This window comes from Fusarium sambucinum, chromosome I, assembly GCF_050947815.1.
Source record: "Fusarium sambucinum isolate potato_lamoka chromosome I, whole genome shotgun sequence".
Classification (NCBI taxonomy): Eukaryota; Fungi; Ascomycota; class Sordariomycetes; order Hypocreales; family Nectriaceae; genus Fusarium; species Fusarium sambucinum.
This window is the reverse complement of record NC_139294.1, coordinates 6,748,329-6,768,120: the sequence shown is the minus strand read 5'-3', so window position 1 is coordinate 6,768,120 and position 19,792 is coordinate 6,748,329. Positions and strand designations below refer to the sequence as shown.

Sequence of the window (19,792 nt, the reverse complement as noted above, 5' to 3'; positions counted from 1 at the left end):
TGAGAACGAGCGCTAAGCTTTACTAGAGCAGAGATTATAGGATAACCAAAGAGACGAGACACTGGGAGCATTTAGGTGAGGGAAGTAACAAATTGTAAACACCGCAACAAAATATCTAAGCAAAGTCCATTTACCCAAAATGCGCTACGTTGCCGGGTAACTGGATCTTTATCATACTGATTAACAGCCCGTGATTAACCCGCTGTAAGATAAGAAGGAGCCTAGAATATAGAAGGGCTATACCCATCTGCGTATTCTAGGCCAGCTAATAGCATATAGAATTTCACAATAAATATATATACTATTTCCAACTAACTCGTCTTTACTCCTTACTTCTATTATCAACTAAGTCCTTTAGTAGGTTATAGCTATCGGAGACTAAGAGAAGATAAAAAAAAGCTAAGTATCATAATCTACATAAGAGAACGAAGTGAATGTAAAGGAGGTTAATAAAGGGTCCCTCTGTGTAAGTCTCGCTCTTTGCTATAGAGAACATAGTGCTTGTTGATGAGCATCACATTCATCGAAGTACAAATAGCCGATTTCCGGTATGGTGTAGTGGCTAACATTTCGCGCTCTCATAACCTGAGAGATCAGTACCGCGGAGCCCAGGGTTCGATTCCCTGTACCGGAGTTTCATTTATGCTATTCATGCTGCATGTCTGAGGTTCTTTTTTGTTAGTAGACATCGATGAGCGTCTGTTTGCCGGGCGCATAAACATTTAGGTGCTGTCTTTTTCTTCGTTAAAATAACTCCAATGGACATTAGAACCGGCGAACCCTTTATCATACACCCGCCCCTATGCGACAACACCTCTTCGTCTTGCTTCATGAACACGTCCGTTATGGGAGCATTAAGTTGAGCCTTTACGAGAACGAGTGAACGGATCCGAGAGTCTGGACGAGAATCTGGAAGATAACAATAAACGCCATGATAAATCCGTCTCCGTGAAACTGAACTGAGCTAACATACAAAGTACCCCTTAACCGCCATGCTTCCTCCTCAAATGCCGCGTCAAATGATCGCGCCTCGCAAAGTCTTAACCACAATGTCTGCATATAGGTCTAGACATACTAAGCCCCATCTTGGCAGCTTCTTCTGGGTGTTGAGTGCAGTAGTGCCTTTCCAGATCACGCCTCCATTGATGGCCCTTTTGGCAGATACGGCACTTGTCTGGTTTGTCCTCTTTTCGCTTCTGTCTTCTGCAATGACTGTTAGAACAAGGAGATGTTCGAAATATAGAATTTGTGGTAACCGACTTTAAATCACATGGCCGTGTGCCATGCTTCATCTTTGTTCTTCCACTCGGAGTGTTTGGTATGCCTGCTGGTCGCTCAGGGGTATTCTGTGTTGGTAGCACCTCATGCATTCGCGGGCTCAACATACCTAGCGAGACTTGAGTCATTGGTCTCAGCGAGGATGTTTGAGTCTCGACGCATTCAGGCGGCTCTCCATTGTCTGGACTAGTCAGAGATTCCGTTGAAGGATTTGTAGTAAGTGGTGGCTGCATCGTAAGAAAGTCCCAGCTTGTAAGTGATATGTCGGGTAAGTAATTCTCATGAACAAATGTCCTGTCGAAATTGAAAGTGCTTAGATCGGTAGAGAATGTACACATGCTAAATGAATCTTCATCTGTGCCAAGATATACGTCGGCAAATAATGCGTCATCCGCAGGGCTCAGCGAGAAACCGCTCCATGAAACGCTTGGAATGTCAATGTCAGGATCGAACATGACATTCGACAAGAAGAGATCGCAGCTCTCTCGACGCTCCATTCTTGGGCGTCCGAGTCCTTTGTGGCTAGACGTATAGTGGCTATCGGTAGAAAAGAATTGGATAATTGTATATTGAATCCTAGTGACACTCTTGCAGCACCACTGGGGACAGGCACATCATTCCACCCATACTGCCAGGGACCATATGGGCACAAGGTTGAGCTTGCCCCCAGTGGTGCTGATCAACCAGTGAAACGGGATTGAAGAAGAGAGAGAAAACAGAACAGGAGGGGGAGCGTAAAGATGAATATTTATATTGATGGTCAAGCTACATCTGCAATGTTCAATTCTATCAAGTTCTATTGGTGGGTTTGGAGGCCTATGCAGCTACGTCTGAGGGGTTGTGTCATATGATGGTAGGCCTCCCAGAATGAAGTAGAAGTTCTTATCTCTCCAGTTTAACCGGCATTCAAAGCAGACAAACGGTCTGACATGGCAAGTTAAACATAATGGTTGTGCCTATCCCCTTTGTATATTCTAATGTGGCTATGGAAGAAGTGATTGATAATAGACGAACCTTTTCATTTGGGTGTAAGACTATCTATATGCTAACACATATTGTGCAAGAGATATGTAAAGAATGGTCTGTATCGAAACCCAATCCATTTACTCAAGAGCTGACCTGAGAACATACAACCAAGAATAGAAGGGCATCCATCTCACTCCCTAATTTGCATGACACCTGGGAAATTTCATGTTATATTTTGTCTTTCTCCAATGTAAAGAACCTCCTAGAACTGTTCATATGTCCCGTCGGCGGTTTCGAATGTAGTCTTAAGGGACCTTTTTATGATGCGCATCAATATCCTCAGCGTTGATAATCGATGCTGAGTCACTTTCTCAGTGCTTCTTTTTGTACAGGGATTTCGAGATACGAGGCAACAGTCTTCGCTGCGAACTAATATTCGACAGCAATAAGCCCACTGGCATAGGCCAATGCCTTATACCGGTCCCAGTCAGAAGTCCAGACATAAGGTACCTCTGGTTCAACTTCACTAGAATCTTGAGGGCTATCGCCGCCCAGTCTTGGGTTGGACTAGGTATTAACATAGCCTGATGGCGAGATCTTTCTGGGGATCTGGGTCTTCAGAAAAGTGGCGATTCGTGTGCGTGTCGCTGGTGCTATCTTGTCGAGAGCCCGGTGTAATGCATTTGCACCTGCTAGTATCTCATTCTTGACACTCTAGCCAAGTTCTCCAGCTCAAAAGTTCATCCGAAGCTGCCATGAATTCACTACTGAAAGCTGCGTAGAAGCGTCAAAGGTGTGACGCCTATAGGTTCAACCTCTGTGCTTTTAGACTTGTCCCTCAGATTTTTGATGCGTATTGACTTGTAACCCATGAGCTTCCCTAGCACACTGGACCTGCAAGGAGTGAAAGCCTTGCAGCATACTTCTAGAAGTTGAAGATCTGGGTTTACTAAGCCGCTTTAGGGTCTATTGCCATGTCAAGAAGTATCGATGACAATTAGTTCCCTGATAGACACTTGTTGGGCAATAGGGAGGTCATCGACCCGAGATGAGATGACGCTTCTTCTTCGTCCTTGCTAGCTTTTTGTTGAACAAGAGAAAGATGGGAATAACACCTCCAACTTCAAAACGTCTTCGAAGCCCGAGTACTTTCCGATAGTCTGAATTTGATGCCATTTCTGTGCTTTACCAGAAATTGATCTTCGGAGTTTTTCTTGCTGCTCGTTGTGAGAAGGCATGAATGTTTCTCATGAAGCCTTTTCTCTCCCGGCGGCGCCAATTATTGAGGTACCAGCTGAGAAAGACACCAATAGTTAATGCTGGCACGAGATATGTGCCTGTTATGCGATACATTATTTGGCCAAGCAACGTGTTTTCCGCGTATATTCGTGGGACACCTTTACGACAAACCTGTGCCCGAGATTGTACACAGCATGTGCTTGAGCCAGAATGCCACAAGAAGTTGTGTTCCATGTGAATACAGCATCAGCCAGGACAGGCGACAAAGGCAGGGAATTGCTTCTTCTTCTTTCCCTACAACCTCGGACGTAAATATAACATTTGAGGAAGCGAATAATGTCCAGAAAAGCATTTTGGGAACATACTTCTTGTCCTGTCTTCCAAGATACTACCACTCGTTGTATAGGCATAGCCACCCACAATACAGACAAGTCATGACTGAGCTATGCTTGGCTTGTTGACACATAGGCTCAATAAAAAAATAGCAGAATCATCCTTCCATCCGAGGCTTGAAAGACTGATCCCAGTCTTGGAGAACTTTGATGGAATTGGTAATCGTTGTTCAGGAGGGATGTAGTGGCTATGCCCAACTGGCCAACCCATAGGATCGTATAGCATCATCGCGTTGGTGACCGAGTGCATCCAAGGTTCCTGTGATACTCTGATCGCTTTACAAGGGCCTCGATACGGGTGCGACTTTCGATCTTGTGGTCAAGTATCTCATTGATGGTAGCCAATCGGGCCTACGTCTTCACAAGGGGGAAGGTTGTTTTTAATTTTGGAGAAAAGAATTATTGACCTTGTGTGCTCGACACCATTCAGTTGAAATTGTTAAATGAGCGGCAGCCATGTCGTTATGCAGCGATCAGCTTCCGGACAGAATTGGTTCCCTTGCAATAGTAGGGTCGTGCAGCTTGCTCAGAGTCGCATTGATGAGACGAAGTATAAAAGATACACAACCGCGACCTTGTTGATCAGGTTTGTCTCATCTGTGTGCATTTTCGTAGCAAAATTGTTCGCCAACCTGTTGAAGCAGGATGCCCATTCGGTCGAGCGTAGTCATCGATCAGTATTATGTCAAGAAGAGAACTCTGTATCGACCTATCCACCAAAGATGTAATCCAAATGAAAAGGAGAGAGACAGTGTCGAGTGTGGTACTGATAACGCGTGGGGAGGTAGTAGACACCCAACAAGGGGGCTGTGTGTTTGTCTTTCTTGATATTATACGTCCGTGATCTAGTTCGTTGTCGCCGTCGCATCTTGGCCATTGATGGCGATTGCTCCGTCTCTCTCTGCCACGTTCCGAACACTGCCATCCACCAAAGTGAAGCATCTTCGAAGTATTGAAGATAAGACAAGAGTGTTGTCTGGCCGATATAGATAGCGTACGTACGTAGATATTTCATCCACTGCATTGGAATGACGTCCATCTCGCCATCTTCTGACTTAGATGCATCTCTCTGGGCGGCCCTCGAGGGTCCTTTGGGGCAAGCAGCATCGAGTTCTATGGTGGTTGAAAGCTGAAATTTGTCAGTCACAGCAAGTTTGGCTTCTTGTGATCAAGCTGGCCTCATTTCCTTCCGTTGCTCTCTGCTTGAGTCAGTTAGTTACTTAATATTAACTAAGAGAAGCAATGCATATATGGCTTACCTCACCACCCAATATCTCTCTTCTCTCCAAAGTATCATAGGCTTTGGATCATCGTATCGTTAACGACAAGGTTTTGAAGCAAGTCATATGGATGACTGTGTTATGGTTTCATCCCTAGTGTCTTCTGGGAGCCCAGTGGTTCTGCGGTCTGCATCGTCAGATTCTATAATTGCTTGTAAGTATTAGTAACTCGCATTGGCTATCATCGTAGATTTAACTTACCTCCTATGGCATCGATGAAGTCATCGTCAGACTCGTCAGATCTTTGCCATCATAGAGAACGAGGTATCGAGCCATTCCTTCAACACCCGGTATAATGGGCAAGCTTCGCGATACTACACTCAAATACTTGATCATAGGGTTGTAAACTTGTTTGACTCATCTTCCCAAGCTCCTGCTTGACGATGAATTCTGGTTTGCGTTAATCTGATCAAAGGGGCATTCTTCCTCTCGGATCGACTGGCCAACATCCCATCTGAGCATAGAAGGGTGGTTGATTTTCCAGCACATTATCTTTTTTGGAAAAGTTCAGACGTCCATGCATGATGATGGGCGTTGTTGGATACTGGCAATCGTCTGGATACAGCGACTTCGAGTTCTTCCAGTTGTCCTATATCCCGGAACCAAGCCAGAACAAAATTTGCCTGATATTGTTAGTATAATCCAGGATAAAAGTACCACCAGCGACTATCTCATCATGCCCACGACGAATGAATCGTTAAGTCAATGATGAGAGTGTCAACAATAAAAAATGCTTACCTGTCGGCTGGTGGGACTTCAAGATTGAACACCGTTTGTCTCCATGTCAACAGTGTGTGGTTTGTCGAGAATGCTTCATAGCTGAATTTCGAACACCATAAAGATGGTGACAAGGGCCGACTGCGTTGGTACAGAAGGCATGATACCAAAGATGTGATCGATCCTGGGAAACATCTAGTACCGGTGTGTAGACTCGCTAGGACAGGCAGAGATTAATTCTTATCGCTCTTGGATCAGCGGCGTAAGTCTTAGACTTGGTGATTCTAAATCCCTCGATATCCAATATTTTGAGAGCGCTGGGTGTGTCGAGAAAACGATGATTCGTTCGACCTATAGATATATTAGACATGTACAACAATCAAGTAACAACTTACTGAAGAGCTAAACTCCAAGTCTCGAGTTCATGGGTAGCCAAGGGTAGAATGTATCATTCAACGTATTCATCCCAATGTCTTACCTTACGGCAAAAGCACTACTTGTCTTAAATGTGAACTGGCTCAAGACGGTTTCCGAGGAGAGGTTCCAGCGATGAGCTCCAGGAGCACTAGCTTGGTCAGCTTTGTAAGAGCACTGTACTCATAGACTTACATCGTCGTATTCGACAAGATGGTAGGATATGCGTCTCCAATAAAAGGCGATGAATGGAGCTGACTTGCTGACTCTATCTCTGAAGATGAAGTGTCAGGATAGCTTCGGCGGGACATCAATATCATGCCGAAAGATACCCCTTTTCATAGGATGCAAAGTCATAGTCCCGTTGAAACTTGACAGAAGTGCAGTGATAAGATGTGTAGTAGGAAACAACGATTGGGAGAGAATTGCGTGAAGATTTGAGATTCGAGATTCAGACTAGGGGAATAATGAGTGTAATATGGCCATTCTTTCCTTCAAATTTGCTTAGTTATTGAAAGACCATTCGATTTACAGATTCTGTCATTGACTCTATCACATACAGCAATCAACAATTGTGTGGATGGAGAAACATGGCGGCGGCGGGACGCTGCAGCAAGGAGAGGAAGCCGAAGGCATGACGGACGCGGTGTGACATTTCTTGCGCATGCTCCCGTCTAAGCTGTGTACAGTATCCGTTTGTCTTTGACATTTTGGAATTGCTATCTCTTTACTGGCCTTCGGACGCGGCATAATGCATCGTCGCCGGGATCACTTCCAGCTTCTTCACCGTCATCATCAAAATACAATACGGCTATTGACCTCATGCATTAGGGGAGTATCGTTATTAATGACTTCATGGAAATCTCTCGCTTGGAATGAATGCATTGTCACTTACTGCAAAGACCCGCGATGCCTCAGTGTGTTGTTGTCTCTGCATTGACCCGACCTCAAGGATAAACAACATACACGAAACATACAAAACAATCCACATCATCACAATAGATTGCTTCCCCACGATATCTGCCCCGTTTCATATACCGCAACTGACGTGTCTAATCAGATAGGCGTCTCCTCTTGCCACCTCACCAAACCTCCACTGGTAATCCAGACAACAATCCCGAGCAAATCGGTTAGATAGTGTCCCCGTGATACCCCAGATTCGTGCTTCCGATGTTCTAGGCAATATTCCTTCCATTACACGTCTACACCGCGGCTCATCGTCCCAAACGAGATACGCTCCCGTGAAGCGGAGGTAAAAAAGTAGAGTCCCGTATGCGAATGACACTTTGCATTTCCGAGTGATTACACGTACGAGCAAATGTCCGACATGTCCATACGCACAATGAAATCAGAATGTATGTACGTGTGCTTGTATCTCGGTCCGGCATGTGCTACGTAGGTACACAGGTGACCGACCACAGGTGAGTGGTGTTTGGGTGCGGGCCTTGGTTACTTTCACGATGCCAACGTTAACCGAGTCAAATTTATGGGCGTGGCCTATCATATTGGCTTCCGTTCAATCCGGGGCAACTCTCAGCTTAGTCGGTCAGTATCCGTTAGAACATTTGCGGCGCAAGAACGTTTGGCGTCAGCTTATGCTTGTATGCGGTCAAGGTCGCCACCGAGATATCGTGCTGATTTGGAAAGGGCTGGGCTGAATAGCATCAAGATAGCAGGGATTGAATGTTGCAAGCATCCGTAAACGAGTGCAGTTCATATCACAATTGAACGGGAAAAGTAAAATGTGAGGCGAATTAGCTTTCATTTCTAATAAAGCCAGGCCATGTCAAAGGCCTGCCTCCTATCTCTATCTGATATTGATATAACCTCTCGTCATCCGAGTAGATAAGAAACCCGAGCGAGTGTGGTATCCCCAACGCCAATAATGTTATGGAAAATAGAAAACTAGAAAAAACAGATAGAGCCGCCCAAAGATCCTTGCCGATGCCATGATTGCTGCGCTCCCTACAGCGTAAAATGAGTGGCTCTGGGGTCACAAGAACACAGAGTGACAAAGCCAAGAAAACACGTCTATCATGCAAACTTGTCTCTCCACAGCGATTCAAGGCCCTTACAGATGCCAGAGAGCTTAACTCATCAAATGGTGGTGAAAAACAAGCAACCACTGCCCCTTCGCGCCAATCATCCCGCATCCCAATCGCCTGTCTGCGATCGAGGTAAATTTCGTATTTCGTAAGACATGTTTCGTGTCGTTAAAGCATGAAAACAAGGTAAATGACAGAAATATCAATGCCGAGGCTAAGATGGAAATGGAAACCCAGGTGCTGGAATACACGCGTTCAAACGCCGTCAAATGATGTCGCGAGACAATGTGTGTGAAGGCTAGCCTGGCTGTCTAGGCAGCATAGGCTTCGCGATAGGGCCCGTACTGGCTGAACTGCACGTCGCTGTAATTCGAGGTCTTGACTTTGGGGTATTGAACGCCTCCGTAGCCACCAGAGTAGCTAGTGTCGCGAGCAGGCATGGAAGGACGCTCACCGGCGCGGGCACCAGTGTGATCAGCGTAGTATCCGTAGGCATCAGTGGGTTCGGCGGAACGCGAATAGGAGTTCTGGAGCGTTGTACGGCCACCATCAACTCGGTATTGCATCACATGTTCGCCACGCGCTTCGGGACCGTGCTTCTTGCTGCTACGGTGGGCCTTGCGCTCTCGTCGCTGGCGCTCATACTCATCCTCTGAATCACTTTCAGGGATTTGAGCCTGATGCCTGGTGCGGCCTCGGCCACGGGGGTCAATCTCAGGGTAGGCACCGCTGAAAGTTTGAGCTCTGGAGATGCCTGGCGCGTAGCGACTGTTGTGGCCACCCTCAACGGGCATGGTAGATGTCCGGGGAAGGTCGCGTCGGGGAGGAGAGCCTGTAGGCACACCGGTTGCTGTGGCTGACTTGTACATATGAGGGCGAGCAGTAGGAGGAGAAGCCTCAAGGGGGTCATCAACGACCTCAGGCTTGCTGTAAACCTTCTCGCCAGCTGAGTTGCGTCTGGGCTTGGCGGACGATCGGCGGGCGTCGTCGTCTTCGGTAGGAGCGGCGAAGGGCGAGCCCACAGGAGGTGGAGTGGGCGCAGGAGGCTGCACATGTCGAGCGAAAGATGATGGAACCTTGCTTCGAGAAGCCTGGATGTAATTCATGGCAGCATCGGCCTTGCTCAAATATTCGTTCTGATACTGAGTAGGAATAGGAGGCGGGGGCATCGAGTTAGTAGCGGGAGGAACAACCTCCTCACGGTGCGTTGATCGATCTCGCTCGCGTTTCTCGTCGTGCTTCTTGCTCGACTTCTTCTTGTCGGACTTTGAGGCGGGCTCGTTGTCAAAGGTCTCGATGTAAGGTTTCGTCTTCTTGCTTTCCGTTTCCCTCTTGCGAGACTTATCACGAGTCTTCTTCTCGGCGCGTCGGGCTTCTTTGGCGGCCTCCTTGGCTTCCTTCTCGGCACGTCGAATGGCATCGTCGGCTTTTCTTCTTCGTTGACGCTCAATTTCCTTCTCCTTCTCCCGCTCACGCAACTCGCGCGCGTACTCCTTCTCCCGTTCTCTCTCTTCTCTTTCCCTCTCTTCACGTCTTGAGGTCTTGTCTTGGTAGGACTTCTCCCTCCTCACGGTTCGTACTCCCTCAAAGATATCGGCAGCGCGAGGATGGTCATCCTCGTAAGAACGAGAATATGAAGAGTATCCCCTAGGGCCAGGTGAAGGCTGTCGGGGAGACTTATAACTGCGCTCAGGTGTGTGGATTTCATATTTATATGCGGTTGTAGGTGTAGGTCGACTTGCTGAGGGGCTTGCGGCTGCAGCTGTCTGACGACTTGACGCACTTGCAGCTGTTTTGGCTCGCAGTTGCTCTCGCAATTCTGCGAGCCTGACCTGATCGTCGTAGCGTTTCCGCTCCTTCTCGTCGGCCAGTAGCTCATAGGCGGTTTGAACGCGCTGGAACTCGTCCTGCTTCTGAGCCTTTAATGTTGGGTCCTGAACTTTGTCAGGGTGGCATTTGAGGACGAGCTTTCGGTGCGCAGATCGAATTTCGGGTAATAGAGCATCTTTGGCGACACCCAAAATTTTATAAGGATCAGGTTGTGTAGACATATTGGGTGGTTGATTGTCGACTACCGATGAAGGTGTCGAGTATATAGAATAGATAAATGTTGCTCGTTGAGGATATCTATCGCATGGATCCGAAGGTCGTCGGAAGGGCGAGGCTTTAGTGAGTTGTGGTAAGGCTGTATCCTACAAGCAAGGCAGGGCTGGGAAGTTGATTGTATGTATATTAAAAACCAAGTCGGGTAAGTATGACTTGATGTTGTTGAGTGGTCTGGGCTTTTGCTTTTGGGGGGCGGTGTCTTGTGAGTCTCGTCGCCAGAGCAAGGTGAGGTGAGTGGGTGCTCGGATTTGCAGGGTACCGTAGAACCAGGCAGAAATTTGTACTTTGCAAGTAAATGCAATGCAATGCCGGATCAAACGAAAGACCGGGGGTGGGAGGCGAGAGTCTTGACAAAAAAGTGAGCAGCCGGCTGCTGAACACGAGACAGACGACACGACAGAGAACAAAGATGTAAAGTAAAGTAAATTGGTGGTGTTGATTTGGTTGTTCACGTCCACGGGGAACAGAGGAACAATGCGGGAGAAGGGGACAAGACAGCGGTCGTTGGGGTATTGAAGAACAAGAGCAGATGAGGTCACGGGCGAGAGTGTGGTAAAAGACAAGGGGGACTGATTCGCCGGTACAAGGGTCGATAGAGAGGACAAGCTAGAGTCGACGATCAGACGCCAGGAAGGGGGTCCACGACTCTGGAGGGTCGCCTTTGGGCTTTGGGGGTGCGGTCCACCTGTACCTTGGACCGTCTCGTCTGGTGGTGCGTGTTGCGTGGTGCGTGGGTGCTGGACTTGCCCGCTGTTAGTGGTCGCTGTTGGTCCAGAAGGTGGTCCACTGGAGGGGTGCTGTATGTACTTGTGAGGTAGTCCGAGTCCCTCTTTACGATGGAGCTGTTCTGGTCTGGTCTGTTCTGGTCTGGCCTTGGTGGAGTTTTTTTCTCTCTTTCTTTTCGAGTTGGGTATGACCTCGAAAGAGTCACTTATTCACCGATGAATTCCGTTGTTCGCCTCTGAATATCTTGATTTTTCTAGAATGAATCAAGTAATTGGGAACTACTGATTAAATTGAATGGCTTGACTCGTAAGGCGTGTGGTTGAAACGAGGTGGCTGGTCTCCAAGTATTGCCAAGCCTCTATCGGCCTGAGGCTTCGACAGGTTAAATAGTATGTATCCGAGTACGTACTCTCGGGTGGAGCGAGATTTATCAAAACGCAAAAGCAGATCAGTGTCAATTGGATAAGGAGATTCCGTTTCCTTTCTGCAAAAGCTAAAGAATCAGGAACGTGGCGAGTTGAGTTTACTTTAATTCACGTTATTCAGCCTCCTTTCTAGTCGTGTTTCCGTCTCATGTTTTCTTGTCTTGGTCGTCGGCGGCGGCGGCGATTAATCATGAGCTGACTAGTACCTCCAACTGAACTGACACTCCGTAACGATATGCTTGGTAAAAAGGATCGGTGGTTTTTTTCCTCAGTATCCGTACCTATTGAGCGAATAGCATCTCAGCGGATGGAGAATCCTGGTTGAAGAGACAGCAACTAATGGAAGGGCGTCGAAGGCTCTGATTGAGCCTGGCCAAGGACAGAGCTGCTCCAGCCCGCACTTGTACCAGGTTAGTGAATGGTCCCCTGCTGTCCTTCACTGAAATGGCTCGCGAAGATGGGTGCCCACGGGCTTGATTCACCATTGCGGAAGTGGGTTTGTGGCGCGGTTCGCTGTTGGTACGCGCATCTTACGAGTCGAGACACGTGGAGGTACATTCCTCACAGTGGCGAGATTCACCGAGCTAAAGGTATCAGGTTAGATGAGTCAGGTAATGGCGCATGTATCTCATAGCTTGTTCTCGTCGGCTGCGCGAGGATGACCGACACTGAGACGAAGCAGGCGATGAATCAGGATGACTGGCTGTGAGTGATGATACAGTCAGTACTGTAGGCCATCTTGACATGGATGTAATGTCAGATATAGCCTCGGATTTTAGACCAACTACTGGATTTGAGTAATCCCTCTCAAAAGAGTTAATCCCAATTAGACTATTCCCCTTGATAATCAAGCGATTAGTAGATGGCGATTCCGACCGAGATGGTGTACCTTGCATTACACTTCTACCAAGCACAAAACCAAAGTACCTCGATAATTGAAGTGGCTGGTGTGGCGAGTAAGACCCTTCAATTCCGACTCACCTCTTTGTCGGAGCTCGGGCAAACCTAGATGGTGAACAGTACAATGATCAAAGCAAGGCTTTCCAATTCATCGGGTCTGTCGTCAATTCAGGGTCCGGGTGGGGATAACCTATCATTGAGTAGTCCGACAACTCCATCAAACTGCTGAGCTGTATGAATCAGCCCAGGAACATCCTGACAACTACAGTCATCGGCCCAGTAAAAGCATCATCAGTTCTTGGATTACAGTTCAGGCGTTCACCAAGCCCCGTCTCATGACGGCAAGTCTTGGCCTGACTGCAGAGGAATCCATCGCAGCTGGATACCCAAAGTTGCCCGCTGTAGTAAGCCCGACTCGTCCCAAAGCTAAGTAAGGTGTCTGCTATTTGGAGGTGCCCAGCGGGAGGGATGGGAACGGAAGCGGGAGGGAGCGGGACGAAGCCCAGAGGCGGTGAGGCTGATGACTGGCGCCTTTCCTTAAATCTAGCATTGCACCGAAAGTTTGTGTCTTTGGCAGCTGAAATGACACGAGGCGGTGCTGAAAGCGAATGGAGGTTTCTATTTCGGCAGTTTCAGTAAGGCTGAATTGTCAAACTAAATGATGACTATGACGATGATAACAAGCATCTTCTACGAAGCGATACGACAGAGGTAAAGTGAAGCAAAATACAGCTTAGGCGAGTCGTTAGTTGAAAGTAAAGCTGTGTTGGAGCATCCCCCAGATTGGACGACCAAGCGCAAACAGAGACATATCATTTTTCAACGGTCGATACAAGTGCCTTCTCTCATTCCATTGGATCATTGACAACTATGGGCTGACTGGCCGGCTGCCCTCTCCTCGTTGGGCTGAGGTGGTCGTGAGGCCATCCGTCAAGAATTTGAATTGAAATACAGCATCATGCTTGTTGCGAACGTTGGCAGCATAACGTGCAAGTGATTTTCCTACCACGAGACATGAGCACAGATCGTCGATCAATTACTCGGTGTGTAGAGCTCTGGGGATCGACAGCTTGAGCTGTCAGAGCTTGGAGGGGAGAGGCTAAAACGAGCCAAGATCCAAGCTATGCCCTGCCCTGGTGATGTTCCATGATACTATGTACAGCTCGGGTAGACAGACATACGGATCACAAGTGCGGTCAATTGCTTCAAGGAAGTTGCATGTAATCACCGTAGCGACGAGCGTCTCATGAGCTCTTTTTAGCTTCAGGTTTCGTTCCACGTTTCTGTTCCTTGGACCTTGCTCAGCTCGCTTGATCAACCGATGCAGGCTGTCAGGGACCACAGCGATAGCTCCACGAAGATTTCTCCCTCGTGAGATTCTATTCATCAATTCAGCAGACTCGTCGACAAGCTGCAGCAGATATCCCTGGAATGAAGCTCCCCTGGGACCCCTTGTGAGACGACGGATAGTAGATAGTGGGAATGTACTCTGTAGCTCGCAGGCCATCGCATCACGAGGCCTGCATTTTCCAAGTTGCACCACGTCTCTGGGCTCTTCGCTTCACCCCCTGCAGCCAGCTCGGGGTGGATCAGAATGTGTGGTTGCTGTGGCTTTCTGATCATTGTCCCAGGAACCTCATGATGATAACAGTACTATTCAATTGCTCCGCAGGTACCCAGATACATGTTCGGCGAAAATAAAAGGAGATTCCAAGATTCGAGAAAACCATGTGTTGCATATCTCCACATCTAGATTTGGACAAAAGATACCCCCCACGGTAGATGTACAGTACAACAGTATGAAGCACAGGTGGAGTGATTACCCATGAGCAAAGGGAAGAGTGTCATGATGCGGATGCTACACCAGACACACGAGAGCATTCCTGCGGAGGGCTTCTCTGTGGACTCCTCATCCGATAGGAGATGGGATGGACCTGCAGAAAGACCAAAGAGATGCAGTGGGCACAAGCTGACAAAGACCAATTAACCATGGAGAAAGATGGTGGTGAGGGGCATGTCTGGTCTCTTTCTTCTGCATGACACCATCCATGAGAAGCGACGAGTCCTACATAATACTGTACTTGACACCCAAAAGGTGGTTAACTCGACTGACTACAGCAGAGCCCATCACAGCTCGTCACACAGGCGCTTATTGTGAAGTGCATAAGAGCTGTAGGAGAGATGTGATGGAAAAACGTACCGCATATCACATCCATCACTTCTTCTCTGTACAAATAGACAATTGATAATTCATCCGAGATAACGAACTCATCGAGGGAAAAGGGAAAGAAAAGTCAGATGCTCCCCAGATCAGAGTCTCTTGTGACAGATGTTTTGGTCATCAGCGTCATGGCCCAGTGGAGGCCCAGTGCAAGGCCGGTAAAGTACAGCACCCGTTGGGCTGAAGCCAGACCAAGTCAGAGTGTCAAATAAACAATCTAATTGGATAAAAAGCAAAACTTCCCCGTCTTCGGGAAAGGGCGGGGCCGTCCAACGGGCTTTCGCATCTGATCACATCTTGGATGTTATTTCAACCAATCAAGATATGCTTCCTTCAACTGAGGTCTTTTATGGAAAGATACAAAAAAAAATCATGACAAAGATTCAGATCCAGCCTGAATCGTACATTCAATAACATGCCCCCAAGCAAACTCGTATGGAACCTGGATCCATCTGGGTCTCTGCAACTGGCCAGGTTACAGCCGGGGAGCTGAAGCAATACATACATACACACATACACACATTCAACACATGCCAACATAAGCAAAGGGGACCGACCAGAATCCTGGGGAAAAAGAGAAGAAGGGGGTCACCGCCCAAAAAGAGCGAAGCCAGAGGAAGATCATCGACGGTCTTGTCCAGGGGGTGCTTTCCTCTCTGAGTAAGGACCAACAAGGGGACACTTCTCTGATAGGAATAGCAGGCGGCAGACGATTGATAAAAGACCCCTCCTCACGAGAGCTCTCTAGCCATCTACAGGCAAGGCCGGACGCCGTCTTGGTGCTTGAATCTGATCGCAGCATGTGGCTTTGGGGATCACAGGCCTATCTACTAGGCTAATCCCTGGACAAAAAGAGAAAAAGAAAGGCAGAAAAGCCAAGTACTATTTTGCGCTTGTTGGTCGCGTAGAGTGACTTTGCCAACACGAAACACCCGTGGCAGCAGAGTTTCTAGAAGGCTTCTGCCTCTGAAAGTTTCACAACAAGGTTTATCATCATCAAATTCCTGTCTTTCTTGATATCCGCTACAAGACGTCGCATCGTACATCTCGAAACGGAAACAAGTACAGCGCCGTACCACTATCATACGGTTAGGTTAAAGAGGGTGGGCAATATTGAAGCCAAGTCAGTGTGGTGGCTTTGGCACGAGCCCTTTGACGTTATCCCTCGATCCATAGCTTGAGATGGCAGGATGGGATAGGATAGGATAGCACAGGTCACCACCACGTGGGCGTGCTCTCTGCCAGACGTCCAATTCCTAGATCCGGCTTTTTTCTCTCTGAATGATTCAACCTTTTTCCCTTTTCCAAGTTTTCGGCTTAATTGACGAAAGATTGGGAAATGTCCTAATCCACCATGTGAGCCCAAACATGGGTGTACTTCATCTTCCTATTGTACCTGTAGAAGAGAAAGAATCTTGTTCCTTGGACTTGGACTTGGACCTGGACATCGATCGATATCGATATCCTTTGACGATCCCGCGATTGGCGATGCCGATGTCATTTCACTCATGACCCCTCGAGATAAAAAGCGCGTTAATCATGAACAGGGAACATGCCGCTTCAACCCGCGTCGGTCAAATGCCTCAAGCGCACTCTAACTGGGAACATCCCCGTGAGCGTTCGTCCATCCTCTGCCGATGCACTTGTTTGCTTTTTCCCTTTTTTCCTTTCCTTCTCCTGTCCTTCGCTAAACGCGGGGTCGTATGCACATATACAAGCGAAGCGTATTACATATTACACAGCTCGGTTTCATGGAGGAACTGCCGTACCTGATCTAGCCTTGTATAAGATAATACCTAATAGTACGCGAAGAGGGGGGAAAGACGAGTTTTGGTTTGTGCTTCGCCATTCCCAAGATAGAACAGAAATACAAGGGGAAGCTAAGCCACGCTATTGGGCTGCTGAGGGTATCACGACAAAGACTGGCGGTGAGCAGACGAGACTGGACTTGTTTCCCCCCTCTATCGGCGGAGCCCTCCCCGCAAGTATGAAGCAAATCCCTCGTTGTGGTTATTTGTTTAGATTGGTACTAGAGAGGTTTTCTGTAACTCGGGACGACGATGAAGAGCAAGGAAGAAGGTTTGTTCGATCTTCATGCTATAGCCGCGTGAATGACTATCAACGGGATTCCCTTGTTTCATGTGCCAAGGGAGGCATTTCTTTGACTTCTTGGCGTCTCAACAAGAGGGGCTGTGATTCCACTGTAGAGCCTATGATGTATTAGTTATGGTGTTGCGATTATGATCAATGTCGTAGCAGGAATCAATCGATGAATTGCTTGGCTGATTGGCGGTCTGGTGTTGACAGTCGAATTGATCACAAACTTGTCCAGCTCCAGGGTAGGCTACTGTCCAAGGCTCTCAATACCTGCAACTACATTAAACCACGTAGTATATTGAAAACACATCAAAGTTTAATATGATACTCAACTATCTACTTAGGAAGTACTCGAGTGACCATTGGGACCACGTTCACGCACTAGAGTTGTAATTCATCTCTTGGACTCGACTATGATATACATCCAACAACGGTGGTACACGACGTCAAATACCACCACATGCAGTCAATTCGTTGTATCTCGATCCGGCACAATGCAGAAGGTGCGTCACAGCGTAGTAAGCTTTTATCAATAGCCTATGACTACATGAAAACTTGGTTAACTTCAACTTCATTTGAGGCCATCTTCTCTCCCAACGTGGTTCATTGGGCACCAACTCATGCCCGAGTCTAGGGTAAGTCAGGAGCGAATCAGTGATCGTTGATATGGCCGTCCTGTTCCCAGACAGGAAGATCAAGGTCAACTACGATAGGCTTGTTGAATTGCTTTCCTCCGATATGTGGATGTCGACTCTTCATGATCGCCGCGTTTACGACACACGTCTCTCGACGACCCATCCTCCCAAACAGAGCTGCCTGATCGCTTCGTGGTGAGGCGGCATCACCCCCTAATCCGATGGTGCCATGAGAAGCATGTATATCCATAGGACCAGATCCGAATACATATGGACTCGTCGCTGACTCGACAGGACGAGAAACGTCGGTTACGTCAGAGCCCCCTATACTCATCCCATATCGACCCGGATGAGACCCATCGTTGGCGAGTGACGGTGCCTTCTTTCCAGTCAAGTCCACCAGGCATGTCTTGTTATTGCCTTGACCAGGATCTTCCCAGCGAACGACACGCTCCTCCTGATAGGCGACATTTCGACAACTGAGATCCCACATCACTCGCTCAGCACCTCTCCCATCGTGAATGTGGCCACAAACTACAAGCCGTGGCCTCACCCGCCAGAGCGCCTGTCTTAGAGCCTCGCAGCCAGTAGCTCGCCGCTCATCGGTTTCATCACAATGCATTCTCGGAGGCGTGTGCGTCACGACAATGTCTGTATCGAGTGGTATAGACTCCCATATCGACGTCAGATCTGACCAATTGCTCGGATTCTGAGGCGCATCATAGTAGAATGCCCATAATCCGTGGCGTGGAGAATATGGCGACCCGAAGACCTTGAAGTGCGTACGTGGTCCTGAAGGCGATGTGAGACGAACGTTGGCTGAGCCGTGGGACAGATACGTTATCGATGGCGAAGATGTGAACAGTTGCAGACACTCGTCGTGAGACTGGGGGTTCTTGTTGTGAAAGTACAGGCCACGCTCGGCATAGAATTCCGGATCCAGAGTTATATCGTGGTTGCCTGGAGTTTGCAAGGCGCGTTAGACACTGCCCGACCGTGTCACGGATCTTGAAGGTCATACCAGCGATGACGATCTTGGCCTCAAAGTCCTGCTTCTCTAACCAAGCGACTGTCTTTGCAAGCTGAAGAGAGATCAGCTTCTGTCTTGTACGTGCCCGTTCATAAGATCCGAGTCAGTACTACAGACCTCAGCATGACTCCCCTGGTTTGTCAAATCTCCAGCGTGGATGAGGACATCACCCTTTGGCAGCTTGACCTGACAGTTGTGAGTATCAGAGATGCAGACGATTCTGGTTCTTCTCCTCATTGATGCTGTCATAATGGCGTCAAAAGCTAATTCACAGCCGTTGAACCTAAGGGAAATGGTTGGCTTTTGTGTAAAGGTGAGGAACCGAAAGTGTAATCGCTGGTTAGCGTTACTCAGTGAGTCAATCTGCGAGCTCGGCAACTAAGCTATGCGCCCTGTGGAGTTGATGTCTAAGACAAAGGATCGTCTTTTCAGAATTCAGTGGCCGATTTGATTTCTTTTTCCTTCTGCAAGGGAGATTCTGTCCGACGGGAGCAACCGTTGAAGCACGTTTCGATAGCGAGCGAGCTTTACTTGATCTTCTCGTCCATGCCAGTGAGGCTCTCGCTTGTACCCGTTGTAATGCGAGGGTGATGTGCAGGCTGCAGTTTTGGTGGATCAGTTAGAGCTGATCTTGTGCTTGTTTGCTAATGATGGATCACGAAGGCTTCTATAATGCTACGGTTCCTGCTTCTAGAAGATGTTACCATCAACATGATCCTCCGATGCCACGAAACATTACCTAGGTAGGTACGGATACTCTGTCCGTACTCTGTAGATAGTCAAGGGATGGTTTTTTGACAAGAAAGAATGCTACGTAATTTAAACATGAGGTTGGGAAAGTGAACCGAGAAACAAGTGCCGTTGGGTATGGACCGTTGTAAAAGGCACGGTACAGTGCACGTTACTGTATGCCGCTAATTTGAGCGCTAGAAGGACCCTAAATGACAACCTCTTCACTCAGTGGCGGCCAAGTTTCTTCCCGCACTGACTGTTTGCCTGTTTTTTGATCCTGGGAATGACTTCATTAAAGAAAGCTTCCTGCAGGTTTGATGGAAAACAAGTCCGAAAGACGCCTTTCCGCGTCACTTTTTGACAGATTTATGTTTTCTCGGATACTTAGCCCCTGTTGACGCGCAATTCAACAGCGTTGCATAAATCAAGGCGATGATGACTTACAATACGTCCCCTGTCGCTGGCAACAGGGAGATGGACAGGGCCAGCTGATTGACAGTCCATTCCCAGCGCAACGGTCCAGCCTGTGGGAGGGAATCTAATCTCGGTATCGTCCGTTTGAGTTAAAGCACGCCGTTTTCTGCCTATA

At 48.0% G+C, this 19,792-nt stretch overlaps 3 protein-coding genes across 3 annotated transcripts; all 3 read right to left on the bottom strand.

Annotated features, from left to right (window-relative positions):
- Positions 1 to 867: 867 nt before the first annotated feature.
- On the bottom strand, positions 868 to 1,905 carry FSST1_004876 (uncharacterized protein; the record flags this gene model as incomplete). The annotated part of the gene is made up of 4 exons (XM_083231095.1): positions 868 to 1,029; positions 1,076 to 1,212; positions 1,271 to 1,815; positions 1,865 to 1,905. The coding sequence occupies 4 exons, from the start codon at positions 1,903 to 1,905 to the stop codon at positions 868 to 870; spliced, it is 885 nt and encodes a 294-aa protein (XP_083088306.1).
- Positions 1,906 to 8,642: 6,737 nt separating this feature from the next.
- Positions 8,643 to 10,382, bottom strand: FSST1_004875 (J domain-containing protein; the record flags this gene model as incomplete). Its single annotated transcript, XM_083231094.1, has 1 exon — positions 8,643 to 10,382. One exon carries the CDS (start codon positions 10,380 to 10,382, stop codon positions 8,643 to 8,645), a length of 1,740 nt encoding a protein of 579 aa, XP_083088305.1.
- A 7,075-nt stretch (positions 10,383 to 17,457) lies between these two features.
- Positions 17,458 to 18,720, bottom strand: FSST1_004874 (Metallo-dependent phosphatase-like protein; the record flags this gene model as incomplete). Its single annotated transcript, XM_083231093.1, has 3 exons — positions 17,458 to 18,401; positions 18,463 to 18,523; positions 18,589 to 18,720. The coding sequence occupies 3 exons, from the start codon at positions 18,718 to 18,720 to the stop codon at positions 17,458 to 17,460; spliced, it is 1,137 nt and encodes a 378-aa protein (XP_083088304.1).
- Between the last annotated feature and the right edge of the window lie 1,072 nt (positions 18,721 to 19,792).